The sequence below is a fragment of the Drosophila ficusphila genome, unplaced genomic scaffold (assembly GCF_018152265.1).
Source record: "Drosophila ficusphila isolate 14025-0441.05 unplaced genomic scaffold, ASM1815226v1 contig_791, whole genome shotgun sequence".
Taxonomy (NCBI): domain Eukaryota; kingdom Metazoa; phylum Arthropoda; class Insecta; order Diptera; family Drosophilidae; genus Drosophila; species Drosophila ficusphila.
The window spans coordinates 439,438-458,353 of record NW_025064737.1 but is presented as its reverse complement, the minus strand read 5'-3'; the positions used below and the strand labels follow the sequence as shown (position 1 = coordinate 458,353).

Below are 18,916 nucleotides of genomic sequence, written 5' to 3'. Positions count from 1 at the left end.
TGGACTGACTTATTTCTTTGTATGTTAATTCCCCAGCTATAAATTCAAGAAAAGCGGAATTAGTAGATTACAATTCACATAAACTCAAAAGCCGAACCACTTGGGAAAAACAAGGGGAGCTCTTCACTTTTATCCAGCTTCCTCAGCTCCCAGCTCCCATCGAGCTTTACTTTTCACAGACTCTCTGACATGTTGAATGCTGTTGCAACATGAACATGCTGGGCACGGCCATAAAACTCTTGTACCAATCCCAAAAGCCCACTCTCGAACAAACCCAAATATGTCATTACGCATACGCACTGTGGGCGGCAACCGGGCCGAGTTAAACAAATGCGAAAAAGTCGAGAGAGAGAGAGAGCGAGAGGATGGGGATCGCCCAAAAAGCTAACTGCGGCAATGCAAGAATTAATTTCCAGCCAACGGCCATGCAGCCAAAAATTTTCGACAGTAGCCGAAAACGCCTAATGTTAAGCAGGGCGTTGGGTTTTCGGGGGCGGCTCTTTCGGGTGGAAATGCCGGTTTTCCCGACAGTTACAAGTGCTGGCTGCGACTTGCCAAAACAGCCATGGCCAGCGAGCCAAACAAGCCGCATTAATTAGTGGCCAAGGACATGGACGTCGACATGGACATGGACGTGGATGTGGACGTGGACGTGGATATGGAAGGAGTTCTGGCTTCGTTCGCTCAGCTCCGCATTCTGCATTAACATTTTTTTCCGTTGGCCGGACTCTATCCCGCTGGCTCTTGACAAATTGGACGTGCTCTCCCGAGTGTCCAAAGTGGCGAAGTTATTGCCGTACTCCGAGCCTCGGAGACCCCGCTTCCTTATCCTTTCGCCCGCCACGCGGTGCATTTGTTTAGCGATATTGCCACCCGGCTGAGTCCCGCTGCTGATATGCATTGAGTGCATTAGTTGCATGTATGTGCACTGCAAAAAAAGCTAATTTCAAGTGGAATCGTAAATTCAGAGTAACAAAGATGGTGTTTGCACTATTTTTATTTGGGGTTACATGATATTTACTCAGAATTCTATCGTAGAAAATAAATAATCAATGCAGATTTTAAATTGAAGATTAATTTTAGATACCATTATTTTTTTGCATTTATTTTTTCAAGTGCCTTTTGAAGTTTTCGCCCTCAAACTGTTTTTGTGTGTGGGAGTGCTCTGTATTTTGCGGCGACACTAAAAGCTATTTGTAAATTTCGCGGCTGCAATTATGTTTGCTGTGTCGTGTTGCCATTGCCATCCCATCTCCTCCCCCACCGCCCCCTTTTTCCACATTGGGCGCACTTAGCACATATCTCTGGCCATCTCTCTCTCTCTGGCTCCACTTCCGGTTCCCCGCCACTTTTTTTGGCCTTGTGGCTTTGCTGTGTATCAGGATCTTCTTTATTGTGTTCTCTTTTAACTTTCGATACGAACTGATTCGCTGCTCGCAGGCAGCTAACTTTCAACCCTCGTTTATGTTCAGCTTCTCCTTCTCTCGAGAGAGCACATCCTCTCTCGAGAGATCGGAAGTGTGACCAGCGTTTACAAAGTAATATAATAATAACATAAGTTAGTATACATAATTAATACCCAGCCTGTTACAACTCGGCCGTCCTGACATTGAGATATCCCACTATCTCTGACATGATTATCTTACAATATTAACAATTTAAGCTTAGGACTTATACAATTGGTTTTTTAAATTCTCTTTCATTTACATTTTATCACAGTTTTTAATTTTCTATTTCATCCAATGCCGAATATTGTTAGCACTCCACACTCCTTTGTATGGATTACGAGATAACTGAAACCCTTCGATATCTTTGAGTAAATATCTGTCATTCTTCAGAACCTTCTCAATGCAATAAGGGCCTTTAGTTTTGGGAATAAGTTTTCTCGCTACTCCTGCCGTACTATCAAAGTTTTTAACTACTACATAATCACCTTCTCGAAATTCCGTTGCCGTTTTCCTTTTTGCATTATAGTATGCTTCATTTCTTGATTGCGACTGTAACTGAGTTTCTTCAGCTTCTTTCCTAATATCTTCTAACGTTTTCCTAACATTTACTTCATTATTATCATCTTCTAATCTTTCCCTTAATTCATCACAAACTTCTCCTCTTTGAGTTATACCAAATAAAGTTTCACTAGGCCTCTGTTTTATGCTATTATGAATTGTGTTATTCATTGAATATTCTACTCTTTCAATGATCTTATCCCAATGTAAACCCTTTTCTGGTTCCGTCAATTTTGCTATCATCGGACCTAAGTTTCTATTAATTCGCTCAACTTGGCCGTTTGCCTGAGGCGACCCCGTCGCAATTTTGATGTGTTTAATATTATTTTCCTCCATAAACTTTTCAAACTCTCCTGACGTAAAGCAACTTCCACGATCTGAAATCACACATTTAGGTCTACTGTACGCTCGAAAATAATCGGCTAATGCATTTACTGCTTCCTTAGAATTCGTTGTTTTGGTCGTATACAGCCTAACAAATTTTGTGAACGCATCTACAAGAGCTAATATATGTTTCTTTGATCTACTATTGTCCACGGGCCCATAATGATCGATGTGAATAATTTCGAAAGGCTTGTTCCCTTTCGGAATACTGTGCAAATGTCCATCTCCTTTGCCCACTTTCGGGGAATAAGCTATACACTTTAAACAATTTTGAATATGTTCTGAAACTTTGTCCTTCATGTTCGGAAACCAGTAACTTTTGCTAATAGCTTCTAACATTTTGTCTCTTCCAATGTGACCCAACTCGTCATGATACTTGTAAAGCACATGTTCTTCCATACGATTCGGTACATAAAATAAAAGTCTATTGTCATTACTTTTTCTATATATTACCCCATTCCTCATTTCAAACCACTTATGTTCACTATTCTCTAAAATTTTCCTAATTTCTTCGACCTTAACATCTTTTGACTGGCAAATTATTAAATTAGTTTCAAACGTGTTCGCTTCTATGACCATTATGTTGTTACACCGACTAAGTGCATCTACGTGTTGCATTTGCTTACCTGCTCTATGTTTTAAAACGTAATCAAATTCTTGAAGCTCAAGAGCCCACCTCGCTATTCTAGGATTCAAATCAATCTTATTCAATGTCAAAGTGAGAGAGTTACAATCCGTAACAATTTGAAATCGCTTGCCCTGCAAATATATCCTAAACCTTCTCAAAGCGTAAATGATGGCTAAAGTTTCCAACTCAAAACTGTGATATTTTGCTTCTGTTGTCGTTGACCTCTTCGAAAAGTAAAAAATCGGATGCAACTTACTATCTGCCTTCCTTTGCAGAAGTACTGCTCCAAACCCTAACGCACTTGCATCGCAGTGCAACTCAATGTCATCTCTGTGGTCGTAAATAGCCAAAACTGGCGCTTCCATTAATTTAATTTTCAAACTCTCAAAACAATTTAACTCTTCCTCTTCAAACTTAAATACCCTATCCTTTTTCAATAAATCATATAACGGCTTAGCTATGATCGAAAAGTCCTTAATAAATCGACGGAAATAAGAACATAACCCTAAAAAACTTTGAACTGCTTGTACTTTATTGGGAATCGGAAAATTTTGTATTGCCTCTAAGCCTCTATCATCAGCTTTTATTCCATCAAATGAAATCACAAACCCTAAATATTTCACCTTGTCTTGTAAAAATTTGCATTTATCCATCCTAAGTTCTAACTTGTTTTCCACTAATCTCTTAAATACTTCTGCTAATATTTCTAAGTGTTCCTTTACATTTCTACTTGCAACTAAAATGTCGTCCATATATACAATGACTTTATCCTGTCTAATCATGTCTGAAAATATGTCATTTACAAATCTCTGAAATACTTGTGGAGATGTTTTAAGACCCATTGGCATACGTAAAAACTCAAATTGGCCCAATGGCGTAGTAAACGATGTGTATTTTACTGATTCTTGATTAACAAACACATGGAAATAGCCATTCTTCAAATCTAATTTCGTAAATACTGATTTTCCCACTAACTTATCTAAAAGGTCATCAATTAAAGGTATAGGATAGTTATCTTTGGCCATAATCTTATTTAAACGTCTGAAATCTATGCATAATCTAAGATCTCCTGATTTCTTTTTTACTAATACAATCGGAGATGCGTACTCCGATCTACTAGTTTGAATAATGCCATCCCTAATGTATTCGTCTAACATTTTCCTTAACGCCTCTTTTTCACTATAAGACAGTCTTCTAGGTGAGCAACTAAATGGCTTAGAATTTTCTAAAACTATATTCATTTCACATCTTATTTTCGGAACTTCAGGTCGCTTCGCCTGAACATAATTTGTTTCCACTAGTTCAATTAACTTCTTTTGATCAGTATGGCTAACTGTTTCACCAATATTATATGATCTTTCTTTATCAAAATCATCAAAAATATTTATTTCCATAATTTGTCTTTCAAAATTTTCATAAGTCTGTACCGTTTTGCCTACAGTTTCTTCCTGTAAGGGTTGTCCTTCTAAACTTGAATTTCCTAACTTCTCTTTTTCTAACCTTTCACTTCCTAAAATTTTTCCTCCTAAAGTTTCTAACATATCCTCTCCAGCAGATTTCCTATCTGACTTTTCTTGTCCTAAAATTTCACTTTCTAACATTTCTTTTCCTAAAATTTCATTACCTAAACTTTCTTGTCCTAAAATTTCACTTTCTAACATTTCTTTTCCTAAAATTTCATTACCTAAACTTTCTTGTCCTAAAATTTCACTTTCTAACATTTCATTTTCTAACTGTAGGTGTTTCAAATCTTTTCCATTGTAAGGCACCTCATCGATTGAATTAATTTTGTTATCGTCTTGGGTATCAATACTCTCAACCGTAATCATCTTTAGCGTTTCTAAATTAATTTTTAAATCGCAGGCTTCCATAAAGTCTCTGCCCAGCACAATATTACTGCCCATAGATTCATTAGCCACAACAATTAGGTTAAAAAAAATTCTTATTTCTCTTTTCCATATGAAACATAATATTTTTCCAAAACTTTTTAATTCACTTTTGTTTATCCCAACATAAGTTTCTTTTTGAGGCTCTAATTTAATATTTTTCGGCACAAACGAAATTTTTATGAGAGATATTGGGCTACCTGAATCTATTAAGCATTCCGTAATAATTGGCTGATTAGGATTTTCAAAACAAAAAATTTTAAACAGTCTTACATATTTGTTGACATCTCGATTCTTGCTCTTCGGACATCCGTTGATCAGGTGATCGGCAGAGCCACATCCATAACAAGTTCCTGGCGTCCGTTTCGGTTTAGCGCACTCCCTGGCCCAATGCCCTTTTCCGTTGCAGTTGTAGCAGCGCGTCTCCTTGCTCACCAGATCAGTCTTCGTTGTCCGCATCCTGTTGGTTCCAGTAATTTTCCTTGGCAGCATTATGTCCGCAAACGCTCTCAGCATTCTTCCAGAATTTTCGAAACATTGCAGCTTCGCCTGAGTACGCAAATTAGCCGTTGGAATGCCCACGACAAGTCCATCCACGAGCTCGTCTTCCTCCATGTTGACCTCTCTGGCTAGTCTGCTCTTCTCTTCAAAATAGACAGCAAACTTCTCATTTGGTTGCCACAAGCGCGCCTTGAATTTGCGCCTCATAACAGCCTTCGACTCGCTGCCGCCGAAAGCAAGCTGTAACTGCTGCAGCAACTCACTCGTCGGTTTTCCAAAGCGAGATGCATCAGCATGCATCCACTGTAAAGCGCTGCCTTTTAATTTGCTGATCAGCAAAACTCTTCGCTGTGCGTCCGCCAAATTATACAACGATGATATGTTGTCCCATTGGGAGATCCAGGATCGAACCGGCATGTTGTCAGCAAACTCGACCAGCATTTCTTTGGCCAGATTAAAACCAGCCGACGAAAAATTGCCATCACCATTTGAGAATTTCGCCGCAAGTTCACCGGAATTTTCCTGCACAACTCTGCTGCAGACAACGTTGCTGGCGCCGACCTCTTCATCGCTAAGTTGTTGTTCATTCACGCCACTTCTCGCCTCACCATTGCTTCTCTCTCCATCTCGTTCACTCTTGTCGCCGTTCGTCTGCGCCTTTCGTTCTTGCCCGTTCTTGAAATTCTTGGAAACGCTGCTTTTCTTGGTATTTCGCTCGATCTTGCTGCCCAAATTCGACGAACCGTTGGTTCTGGCGCCGTCGATCTGCCGCCGTAAAGCTTCTAGAAAATTCTGCGCCTTCTTAATTTCCAGGCGCACTCCTTCCATAGTTTCCAGATCACTAGCTAGCTGCACCAGATTTTGCTGCTCCAAGCTTTCGTCTTCCGAATTGATTGACTCCATGTCCAGTATTTTTTCTTCCTCCTGGATCGCTTGGGAAACTTCGTCTCGGTTTTCCGGAGAAATAGCAACCGCTCGTGAAAAAGTTCCGCCTTGGATCCGGTTGTTGGCAAATTTAGGAGTACTAACCACCTCTTTAACTGAGCCACCGACACATCATTCATTTGCAAATCCATTTTATTTTGTTTTTATAAATTTAAATTTGAATTTTTCTTCCGTATCCCACTTCTGAGATTGTATCAGGATCTTCTTTATTGTGTTCTCTTTTAACTTTCGATACGAACTGATTCGCTGCTCGCAGGCAGCTAACTTTCAACCCTCGTTTATGTTCAGCTTCTCCTTCTCTCGAGAGAGCACATCCTCTCTCGAGAGATCGGAAGTGTGACCAGCGTTTACAAAGTAATATAATAATAACATAAGTTAGTATACATAATTAATACCCAGCCTGTTACAGCTGGTTATTATTAGTTTGCTGCGGTTTTTTTTTTTGCATGTGCCCGCTTTCTGTCTTGCTGACCACATCGTGTATATATGCATGTAAACATGTAAATATTTACACCATCGTCCGTAGCACTTCGTTCAGTGGCAGTGCTATGGGTCCTAGAGTTTTTAAAGTCCCACTTGAATTTTGTCTCGCTGAATTTTTGGCACACTTTTCGTGTCCTGCTTATTATATCTGACCTGTATTATTGGCACGTTTCTGCGGGTTCTGTTTCCATTTTTCTCCATTTGCGTTATAAAAATAAAAAAGCAGCAGTTCATTTGCTCCATTTAATATTTAAATAAGCATTTATTTCGCTGAATAAATTACATTTTTTTATGTTTGCACTTTTGATGTTTTGTTTTGTTGGTTAGTTTTTTTCCGACACACCTGTTAAAAATGAAATTAAAATGGGACAGCCACTGGTGAAATTTTTTTTTGAATTGTTAAACAAAACATTTTAAGCTCTAAGAAAAATAGTTGAAAAGTCCAATAGTAATGTATTAAAGTATTTTTAATTTGTTGTGAGCTTTTCAACGTCGGATATGTTGCACTATTAAAAATTAAAGTGAGTCCCAGCTATTTAACATCTGTGCTGGTAGCAACTTTGCCTTTAGGTTTACCTTAAGTGTGCCAACAAATCATGTTAACAATTCAACGAGGGCCGAACTTCGACGGCTGCCCGTGTCGACTCAGACTTGGCAACAATATCTCTCGCCTTTAGTGTGCCCCACAAATCATTTAGTGGCATGAATTATTACTGGGTAGCTAAGAACGTGCTAACAGCGTTAAAGTGTCATTACTGGGCTAAATGAGTCGGCGAACTGCAGAAAAAAACCAGTCAGGAATAGATACACACAACCCTGAAGTAATATGCAAAAAAATTGTGCAGAGCCACAGGAGAAAGGACTCCAAGGAGCGAGGAGAGTAAAAAAATATGTAGCCTGCAAACGGGCACAACTACATTGCTCAATGTCTGCGTCTAATTTATGTTGCTGTTGGTCAGCCACGCTTATAAATAATAGTTATTTCCACTGCCAGGTTGTATAATGAGGTATCAATGGGTATTTAGGACAACAAAATAAAATCAACCTATCAGACATTGTTAAAAAACTAACAGAATAATTAATTGCCCACTTAGGCAGACAATAAAAGAATTGCCCAAGTCTTAAACAAAAAGAATGAAAATGGACATAAACTTATAACTAGAAAGAATTTAATTGACATAACATATCTATAAAAAATTATAACTTTATCTAACTTGGTTATTTAAACCATATCCTTATTTTCAAACTTTCTAAATAATTCAGATTAATTCAGCTTCAGATTTTTTCAAATATTTCCTAAAAAACTAATGCATCACCTAATCTATAATAAATATTAATTTTACCATTCTTATAAAGTACTTTGTACTTGTATCGAGATGGGTTATAATCCGCCCAGTGGGGTTTGTTTTAGTACAAGTCTATATTATAACTCCCCCTCCAAGTGACCACATAAAGACATCGAAGGCAACTAGCCTGCTGATTAGCTCCATCTTCATGTGGAAAAGCGAAGCTGTTAACACTGATACGCCACGCTGCTTGCGGCTAAGTGCAGTTTGGAGCATCTTGAGGCCTTGGAGCCAGAGCACCAACGCCACATAAATTGCGGCACCCAAAATGCATAAACCAAGCATGTCGCGCAATCATTTTCAGCTGCCACGTGCCCCGGCATACATTTCGGGCACTTTATGGGGACTGGGCGGGGTTGGCCTCCTGCTACTTTGGCCAAAAAGGAGCAAACACACGGGCAGCGGCAGATGGGAGATGCGAGAGGAGTGCTCGAAAAATTTTAAAGCTGATTACTCAATAACTTTACTGGGGAGTGCATAAAATGCGGAGCATATCCTTCGAGTGCATAACTCCTGCTGCACTCCGTTCGCAGGAGAGCAGGAGCCAGGCTTTCAGCTGCCTGGCAAGTCGCTTTATGTGCACTTAAATTGTGTTTGTTATTAAAGCCGGTGAGAATGCTGCTCCACCGGAATCTGCTGCTGTTGTTTTCACTTGGACCAAATGAAATTTATGCTCAAATTGAGTTGCGTCCGTGTGCGTCGAAGTGTTTTGCAGGTAAAACGCAGTCAACGGCTGCCCCCTCGGCAACCTTTTCCACGTATTTTGTGACACTTAAGTGAATAATTTATGCTTGCAACATAATTGAGTTGCAGCTGCCTCCGTTCCCTGTCTCAACTCTAGAAACAACATTTCTTGAGTGGGGAACACTTGAAGGTCAAAAGAATTTACCGAAGATTATCCAAGGAAATGACAGCGGAATTTAACTTGCCTGAACTTTGTGTAGAAATACAACAAATACAACAAGAGTTTTATAATTAAGTTTAAGCCCATCCCGATTTTTTAAGAAACTCCAAACCATGAATAACATTACTACTTATAATAAAATAAATATTTTTATACAATTATCTGTTGCTTTTACTTTGATTTTCTTTACCCAAAGTTATGAATACAGTAATACATTTTACTTGCCTCTAAGCGTTCTGATTCCTAGACAATTGATGAATAACATTTGTATTTATATGCATGAGCATTTTTTTATTAATAGATAAAATGATTTAAAATTAAAAAGAAACCTTGTTTTGAAGAGAACAAATGGTCCATGCGAACAAAGAGAATACACTCAAAAATTCAAATCCCAGACCCAGAAAAAACTGCAAATCAACGTGCAACAAACAGGATAAATAATTTTTCACATACCACTTTATATTATTTATTTATTTAATTTTCGGCTCAATTTCCATTGGAATTCAACTCAATTTATTTTTCATCAGCGTGAGTTATTCAATTTGGAAATTAGGATAAACTTTTTGCGCCACGAGCTGTCATAGTCACTCCAACGAGCTTAAAATAGCAGCTATAAAAATATATAAAACCGTCGAGTTGGGGGATCCCATCCTTATGGCCAGAGATTCAAACAATGAAATCCTGCGTCAGCACACAAACCAGAATCTTTTATTTTGTTCTTATTCTATTATTTAAATGTACAGTAAATTCAATTAGGCCGCAGTTAAAAACAACTGGTGAAAAAAACTGAAATACATGCACATAGCTGAAATTCAATTACAACCGCTAATGCCACTTGTATTGCCTGAAGCGCCGGCCACAGACTGTTCAGCTCTAAATACCTGTAATCCGGCAAATTTAATTTGATAAAAGTTGAACTTCAATAAGCGCCAAAGTTGCCATGGTCGTCGGCCATTATAATTGTGGTCGCTGTGTGTGTGCTGACCACTTTTTGTTAAGCGGCCGCCGCAGTTCAGACCGCAAACAAATATGATCAGACATCCGAAGAGTGACTGCGATAAGCAACAAGCGGTAGGATGAAAAAACCCCGTTTGGAAAGCGGCAACACGGCGGATGAATATGGATTATACTGGCAAACACACACACAGCCACGCACCTCCACACACACACACCACATATCGGCCCCGAGTATATGCAACTAAAAAAAACATTTACAAGCGCTGCATACTTTTCTGCGGTGGCGAGAAAAATTCTTCATCGTCTGAGCTGGCAACAAAAAATTAACGCAAAACTATAAGTGCAACAATATGTTGCATTATAAATATATTAAATTAAGTGTACATTTAGAGAAAATGAAGCGAAATCACTTTGCTAAACCGCTTCGTTACTTAATATGATGCAACCATTAAGCCGCTTAAAATTAAAATAGTTCTATCCACAGTATTTTCTCGGTAAACTCAATCGAATACTCAATATAAAATAGTACGACTGCAACCGGTAACATAAACTAATATTCAATCCCTCAGCTTCAAATTAAAAACCTGACTTTATGCACAAAGTCATTAAAATGAAATTGAAAAAATATTTAATCAAACGCCAGCGCCAGGACTAGAAAGAGGAATGTGTAAAACGAGAAATCGCATTCTCAAACAATTTTGTGCAACGGAAAAAATTCTAATTTATTGAGTTAACGCCCATTTTTACACCCTGTGCACATGAACGGGATACGGGCGCTAGCTAACCCCTCATGGAAAACCCTCCTTGGGAAATCCTCATCCTCATCCTGATCCGTTGGTCACGCCCGGGCGCATGCCAGAGCCATGACCATAACACAGTCTAATTCTGCACAAAAAATTTTATATATAGGAAAAATTTAACGAAAAATTGCCCAACTCTCTGTGACTATCCCGCTTGTCGACGAAATGAAATTTTCACGTTGCTGATGCTGATGGGAACACGCATCCCGGACACACGGCGAACGAACCCCTTCTGCATTTACCACACAAACATTTTGGCCGTGTTCCGGCAAAACCTCACCGCCTAAAAAAAGGAATTAAAAACTTGCAAAAATTTTAATGGAATTCTTTTTTTTCATTCTTTCTACACTCACACTCCCACTTCCACAACCAGGCTCCCTGGTGTCATCCTGCCTGTCGTTGTTGGCGGTGGCATTGCGGAAATTGTTGTCCCCTTTGATTGTCAAGCGTCGGCTTACACACATAAATGTCACATCAGCATATAGCCAAGTGGGTGGCTGATGGCTCCGCTCCCTCCGGTGTTAGCCGTATAGATGAGCGAACAAATAAACGTTTATAAAAACCGGCAGGTTTAGGAAACGCCTTCCCCACTGCCACTGAGATAAAGCTTTAAGCGGATCTTCGACATGGAGGTGTAAATATTTTTAAAATAAACCCTGTCGGTGCAGTTGAGTGGGTTTTTGCAAAAATCATGTTGGTACAATTTTTTACCTGCAGTATCCTGATGAATAAAAAATCTGGTTTTTGTGTTACGGTTTCTGGTTGAAAAATACATACTTGATCTTTTAAGAAAAAATCTGAATTAAACTTAGCACGAAACAAAAATTCTTATAGAAGTGTTCAATGTTTTAATGTGCTAAATGAAGTGAGAACTAAGATGAAGATTAAAGCCCAACAGAACAATGTAAAAGAATATTGAACAAAATGATTCAAAAATATATTGTTAATATTGATAGTCTTAAATGGTATTTTATGTAAAAAATTCCCTTAAATTTCATTTGATAATTTTGAACAAACGAATAATATTTTTCATTCATAATTTATACAACATTTTTAAATTTCAGAAAATAGTTATAGAAATACACTAAACGCACTTGAATACATCGATTTTATTAGACCTCTGCTAACTTTTATTTGTAGACCCTGTAATATAAAACTTACGTGATGACAAACTTAAAAACAGAATTTTACAAGTATAACAACAAAAATCTCAGACTTAGAATAACCATTACATATGTACAACGTTTTTACACAAAATAAGATCATCCACATGGAATCCAGACACCTAAAGCTATAATCCCTTTAAATAATGCAATACTTCTAAAGTTGATTTGGAGCATAGAAATTGTTCCAAACTGCTTCGATTTTCTGCAACTCCGGAAGCGCCTTAACTTCAAATTGTTCCCCAATATTCAGGCACTGAAAATCGGTTTCGTTTTCGATGGGTGCGAACTTAATAGACTTAATGCTTTCGCAATTCGGATCGCTGTTGGCAGCGAAACTCGTCCAAACATCGATCATTCCCGTGATTACTTTATGTTCCGGGGAATCTGGCGCTGATTGATGTGACAACATGCTGTGGAATATGTAGCACAGATCGTCGCCGTGGCAAACACCTCGCATCTGATGACCACATAGCACAATCCTGATGGCATTGCACAATTTGGAATCGTGGTCGAAGCGGTACAAATACGTGGGAGCACTTGATTTGCGGACTCGAGTCAATGCTGCCCTGTAGATTGGGTGCCAGAACTCCCGATATGAACAAAGTTCCAGAAACTTCATCATGTTGGCCTCGTTGCAGGGTTCGTCTCCAAAATAAGCCTTCTTCAGCTGCAATCCGTAGTTTTCCCGCAGCTTGGGATCTGTATTGGAACCCAGATCGTTCGGTAGAAGGTTCTTACAGTTTCCCACTTCGTTCAATGTGGCTGGTCGCCTTGAGACCTCTGTTAAAAGGATAATACCCTTAGTTGGTATGTGATATGAAGTATTTAAGAGTACGACTTACCAGGATAGAAAAGCAGCCCCTCGAAACTGGTGCCTCCGAACATCATGGGCACCCTGTGGCTCCAACTTTCCTGCATTAGTTCATGGGGTGGTTTATCTATAACCGTATGATCGGTGGTATAGGGCTCTACAACTGGTCCGAAGGCGAACAAAACTCGATGATGCTTTTCATCATTGCTGAGAACTGTGGCGGAGGCCTTGACGATTTCACCGCCACTCACTGATCGCAGAAACTCAAAAATGGGCTTATCCTTATTGTCACCAGTGTATCCCAATTTTTGGGCCAGCCGATACGCCCAATTGTTTCTTGGCGGTCGAGTCCAGGGACACAAAACGCTCCCCGACATCACGATGGCTTTGTGGATCAGTCCCTCTGTTTGGGGACTCAGTGTGAGGAAGTGGGTGGAGGCTCCTCCTGCACTTTCTCCAAAGAGAGTGACATTTTTGGGATCGCCACCAAAAGCCTCTATATTCTGTTGCACCCATCGAAGTCCCATGATTTGATCCTTGAGACCTGCATTCCCAGGCACATCCAGTTGAGGATCATCCAGGCTAAGGAAACCCAAGGCACCCAATCGATAGGCCACTGTGACTATAACCACATCCTTCGACATAAAGAAGTCCGGACTGTACATGTCACGAGAGGCTTCTCCCACTTGAAATCCCCCGCCGTAGATCCAAACCATCACCGGACGCAGTTTACTTGGGTGCAACTACAATAAAGGGTTCATATTTAGTATTAGCTTGCAGCTTTTTTTTGCTAATTAAAGACTCACATCTTTGGCGTAGACATTCAAGTACAGGCAATCCTCTGAGCCCGCGTACTTGCGGAAAAACATGTGGGTCTGCAATGGCTTCTCTGCCGCCGAAGTGCAGTCCAGTTCCCGATCCCATGGCTCCACTGGTTCCGGGGCCTTGAATCGGAGCTCCCCCACCGGGGGCTTTGCAAATGGTATCTTCTCGAAGCTGAAGTAGCTTCCTCCCCAAATTGTGTTTCTTTTCACCCCGCGAACCGGTCCCAATTTGGTTTTTATCACAGAATAGACGGCTGTTGCCAACTTGCGCTGTTCGTACTTAAAGCTGAGCACCCTATAAAATATTAATTTGCTCGTAAGTAAAAAGCTTGTATTGAAATTGTAATTAATGCAGATTTGGTTTTGTGTACAGCTGAGTTTTTATATTACAAGCTGGGCTACCGACATCTAGTTACAGTCAGCGAAAATAGGTTGAAAAGTTCGTGGGCATGTTATAAAAACTGGTTTCATTTGGTATCGTTAAAAATCTCGCGTACTTCTTGGAAATGTCATAATACCTCAGGTTGATAAAGCGTTAGCTCCCTTTTACAAATTTATATATTTTAGCAATTTCTGCTATTTTAATAGGGTTAGCGGCAGTCACGCACTGGCGACATGACCACAGTGAGCACCCAGTGGCGAGCACCGAAAGCGGGTTACCGGCAAACCACTTTCAATGTCGTTAGAGCTCTTAGCTGCTTCGAAAGTCTTGCGTATTGTCAACAGCTTTTGACCAACCTCAACGGCTTGCGTTTTGCATGCACGACCAGTTTTCTATTTCTATAACTCTGCTTTGTTTACGCCTAAGATTTTTGTTTCTCATTTTTATGGCCAATTTGTGGGTGGGCGTGAGGCGGTTTAATTCGCTTAATGGCCTATTTTTATTCGTTCCCACTGCGCACCTTCGATTGAGGCGCAAGTTGTACATTTAACTGGCATTCTGCAAATGCACTGACACAGTTTGATTCGACATCATTGCACACGAATGCATACAAATCGGTAATTATGGCTGGGATCGAGAGAAAGGCGAGATCGGGCGGCTCAGATTGGATAGTACGTGACTACGGTGAGTCTGTGAAAGCCGACACCCGAATTACATATAACGTTTCATCATTGCAAACAAACCGATTTTGTTACTAAAATATTTCGTTCCATGCATTTTGTTAAGATGGCACAACGAAATACTGAAATAGCGAATAGCTCAAGAAGCCAAGCGTGACAAATGAAGGTAATAAATTTATACTAATTCGCTCACTTAACCCAAAGTTTAACACACTTTTTGTGTGGGAAACCTATTCAAATCGCAGTTAAGCACAATGCTTAGCCAATCTTATCGGAAGTACTTAAAACACTCGAAATTTAATCAATACAGGTAAGAAGGGCAAACTAAGCCATTTGATTAGCAACGAAACCCATGACTACGACATGACAAATCTACGAATATATATTCATTAATTATATTATTTATCTGGTTTTCCAATGCATGACAACAAAGCGTCGAGGTAAATCTGTCGTGTCATGACCATAGGGCAGAAATTATATTAAACATACCACCTGAAAGTGAAATGAACCCTGTACCCCAGGAACTTATCAGTAGATTTCCGCTTTCATATGAGTGTGCAGTCCAACAAACAATTAACTTGTCTGATTGGTATGAATATATGTATATAAAACGTGGATCTATTAGAATATAGAGTCAACGAGCAAATATTATTCCAGCTTTTAACGCAAACGAAAACCACTAATTAAAAAGATATAACTACCTTTATCTGCCATTAATTTTTAACGAGAGTTATTACGAACCCCTGGTGTTAGCATAAAAAAAGTAACTAAAAAGTAATTTAAGTGCGGTAACTACAAAGAATTTATAATTTTATTATTCCGTATACACTTTAACTATTATGTTAAGTGTGATCAAAATCTAATTCAAAACTGACCTAACCTACTTCTTTGATTTCCTCAATTGAAAACCCACATAAACAAACAGTGGTAAGTAAATATAGATACACGCAATTCACACAATTGTGTGTGGCTTTGCAATAATTTATGTTAAAAATACTAACTACCCGCAAAACTGCTAATAAACCTGCGAAAACGTGCAAAAAATAGTAAACAGAAATCAAAATAAATAAAAAAAAAACAAATAAGGAATGCCGCAACAGTGGAATTGCTGAATCATGGGTGAAAAACAGAGGGTAAGACAAAAGGCGAGGAAAACAAAGAGGACAGAAATGAGCAAGAGAAGAAGCAGCATCATTAGGTTTATGCAAAACAACAGAAAACAAGCAACATATAAAAAAAACAGAAACAACCTAAGTTTGCGCAACAATTTCCCCAACGCAAGCACATAAATTGATGTGTGTACGAGGTGCACGGAAAAAAATAACACAGGATATGTTAAGCTAAAAAGGTTCACATGTTTTATCATCATAAAAAAAAAAATAAATGCGTTCAATAAATTCTCTTCGTATGGAATATTTTTGCTTATAAAATTATTCTAATAACATTTCTTAGTGTGATGAAAGTATCTTTTGGTGTTCAAACCATAATATCTTTGATCTGCAACATTTTTAGTTGTGTAACCATGTCATCAGCTTTAAATGGATTGTGTTGCTGAACATCAATTCACGATTAATTTTTCTGTTGCCAACAAGCAGTGTTATATCTGCTCACTAAAATAAAAGTGTTTTCGATGATTTCATACACTTGAAAAGGGTTTAATCAGAGAACTTTGATTGTAAAGCAAAAACTAGAGATTTTCCCCAATGTACATGTGTGCATTCTTATGCATGCTGGAGCAGAAGTTATTGCAAAACCAAGACGCGAGACCTCAAAACACAGAAAACCGTTTAACGCTTGACGAGAAACTCAGACTGGAAAAACTCACTTAAAGGTCAGCTTTAGCATATCCATAAAGCGCGTGGCCATTTCGTATCTTTTTCATGAACACCCGAAACACACTGGTAGTTTATGGTGCAGCTGAACACGCTTCGATAAAGAGTTCCGATTTGGGGAAAGTGTCACAATAAACTCGCAGCTATCCAAAGGTAACACGACCGGCTAAGAGGCGATCGCCAAACACCGACGGAGCAAATAGAGCGTTCTTCAAGAGCGCGTGGCACCAACTAACCGTTGTCTGGTGATCGGGGGTTTAAGTTGGCGATAACGCCACTCACCAAACTCTCTCTCTCTCTCTCAGTGATTAAGAGCGGCGGAAGCGGTTTCTCACCTGAATCAGCTGTTCGGCTCTCAACTCTCTGCTCATCAAAATACCGGTGGAACGGCTTAACTGTATATTCTTAACTGGTATTATACGAGTTATAAAAAAAGAAACACATTAAAAGTGTGTAAAGTGTAAAATACAGGGAGAATGTTTCTATCGATTGTATAAAATACAAAGTAGTAATCTTAATCACAATTTTGTATTATAAAAGAAGTTTTGTAGTTTTTACTGACTAAAAAAATTATACATTACACAAGAACATTTTATGTATTATTAAAACACTGTAAAAACACGGTTAAATATTTAAAAGAAATTTAATTAAATCATTTTTTCTGACTACAAAGTATCAAATTGTCGTAACACTCTTAAAGTCGAATTTTGTTTGGTATATTTCTATATTAGAGCTTTTATAATAAAAGCTTCCTGACCGTATACGTAATGCTCGATGTTATGATACTCAAAGTTATGGCGATCAAGCTCGTATACTCAATATTGAACTAATATATCAAAGATAACCTTGAATTCATTCTAAGCTAATAAACAATTTCCAACCACTACTTAGGCCCTTCCGAGCCCTTTAAATAAAATCAAGGCCCTCACTTAGTTGTTATTGACGTAACTTAGAATAGAAGAATAATTTAAACTGTCTTCGTTGTTAATAAATTATTATTTCTAGAAAAAAAAAACTATAGAAAACTTGTTGAGGCGTGCATTTAATTTATAGAGGGACACTTAAAAAATAAGGAATTAAGGCAATTGATAAAGAATAACCTTGCCAATAACTTTGAAATATTTTCATACAGATAGCAGAAATAATGACAGGAACATTACAAGACTAAGTAGGTGATTAAGTTATCATTTTTCGTCGAAAATATTAAATCAACTGCAGAGCATTGATAAAAATATATATGTAGAGAAATTTAAGTTAATAAAAAATTGTCTGGGGTGACAAAGTATAGTTTTTTTTACTCATTTATTGATAATTGGGTTTTGTTTAAATTATTTAAAAGTCAAAATCATCTGGAGCGGTGTAGTGTTCCTCACTTTCAGTTACAACCATGCCTGCTTCAGCGGATGGAACATCATCACCCCATCCAAAGTGAAGAGTTAAGGCGATCAAATAAAAACTAAACAGAAAATTAAAAATTTGTTTAGTTCCAAGTCTTTGTGGCATTCCAAATAAAATACCTGATCAGCAAGATAGTTTTCAGTAATGCATCCATTTTGACTTGTCGAGCTGGGAGTTCCAACTATAACTGATATTCAGATGCATGAACAAAAATAGCAAAACCAGTCAGTAGAGTCAGCTGGATTGCTCTTACTATTAGCACTTAGCAGCTGATTCACAGCTAATGGCACAATAGCCGGCATTAAGTCAAACAGATCAAACAAATTTTGATTACAATGCCTTGACATTCACTTTGAATATTATATAATTATTGCAGCTAATCACTGAAACGATCCCATTGCAAAAACAAAGGCTCTAATTAGCGATGAATTAGTCACGCTGTATTTGATCTCCCGATTGGAATTAGGTATTCAATTTTCGCATCAACGCATACGCGATAATTTGGAGCTATTTGGATGGTCTGATAAACTCACATGAAAGCCAGACGGAAATTTTGTGACGCAGGCTTCGGTGACCGATGAAAAGTTTTATGGACGTGATAATGAAAATGCAGCCGCACGTTGAGTTTGCTGAATTCATTAGGCTTACTTACTGTTGTATAAAATCCCAGTTGGTGAATGCCTTCGGAGCAGTTTGCTTTGAAATGAGGCTAAAGTGCCTAAGTTTTGTCAGAGATACCAAATACTTTCTCATTTTACTGCTGTGAAAACTATTTCAAAGCACTTCCGAAGTTTTGTATTTCCTTTTTTCAAAACACAAAGAATTTGTTTTTGTAATAAAATATGGATTTATATAATTTCAAGTTTCATTGTTTATTTGCATCACATGACTTTGAAGCTTTTCGACAATAAATTTGTGTTTCCAACTGAAGCGGATACATGGAGAATTCTTAGGCAAACTAGTTTGAACCAGCTGACTTTAAT

General features: G+C 38.5%; 2 protein-coding genes across 3 annotated transcripts; both read right to left on the bottom strand.

Moving 5' to 3' along the window:
* Positions 1 to 11,943: 11,943 nt before the first annotated feature.
* On the bottom strand, positions 11,944 to 18,733 carry LOC108096114 (esterase B1). 2 transcript variants are annotated; one of them, XM_017197490.2, is made up of 4 exons: positions 18,586 to 18,733; positions 13,624 to 13,936; positions 12,849 to 13,560; positions 11,944 to 12,786 (listed from the first exon to the last, which is right to left on the bottom strand). In XM_017197490.2, exons 1-4 carry the CDS (start codon positions 18,684 to 18,686, stop codon positions 12,161 to 12,163), a joined length of 1,752 nt encoding a protein of 583 aa, XP_017052979.1. In that variant the 5' UTR covers positions 18,687 to 18,733; the 3' UTR covers positions 11,944 to 12,160. The 2 variants fall into 2 exon arrangements, with proteins under 2 accessions (XP_017052979.1, XP_017052980.1); XM_017197491.2 differs by lacking the exon at positions 18,586 to 18,733 and adding an exon at positions 16,529 to 16,751.
* On the bottom strand, positions 17,821 to 18,164 carry LOC108096126. The gene is made up of 2 exons (XM_017197503.2): positions 18,053 to 18,164; positions 17,821 to 17,991 (listed from the first exon to the last, which is right to left on the bottom strand). Exons 1-2 carry the CDS (start codon positions 18,085 to 18,087, stop codon positions 17,868 to 17,870), a joined length of 159 nt encoding a protein of 52 aa, XP_017052992.1. The 5' UTR covers positions 18,088 to 18,164; the 3' UTR covers positions 17,821 to 17,867.
* Positions 18,734 to 18,916: the final 183 nt, after the last annotated feature.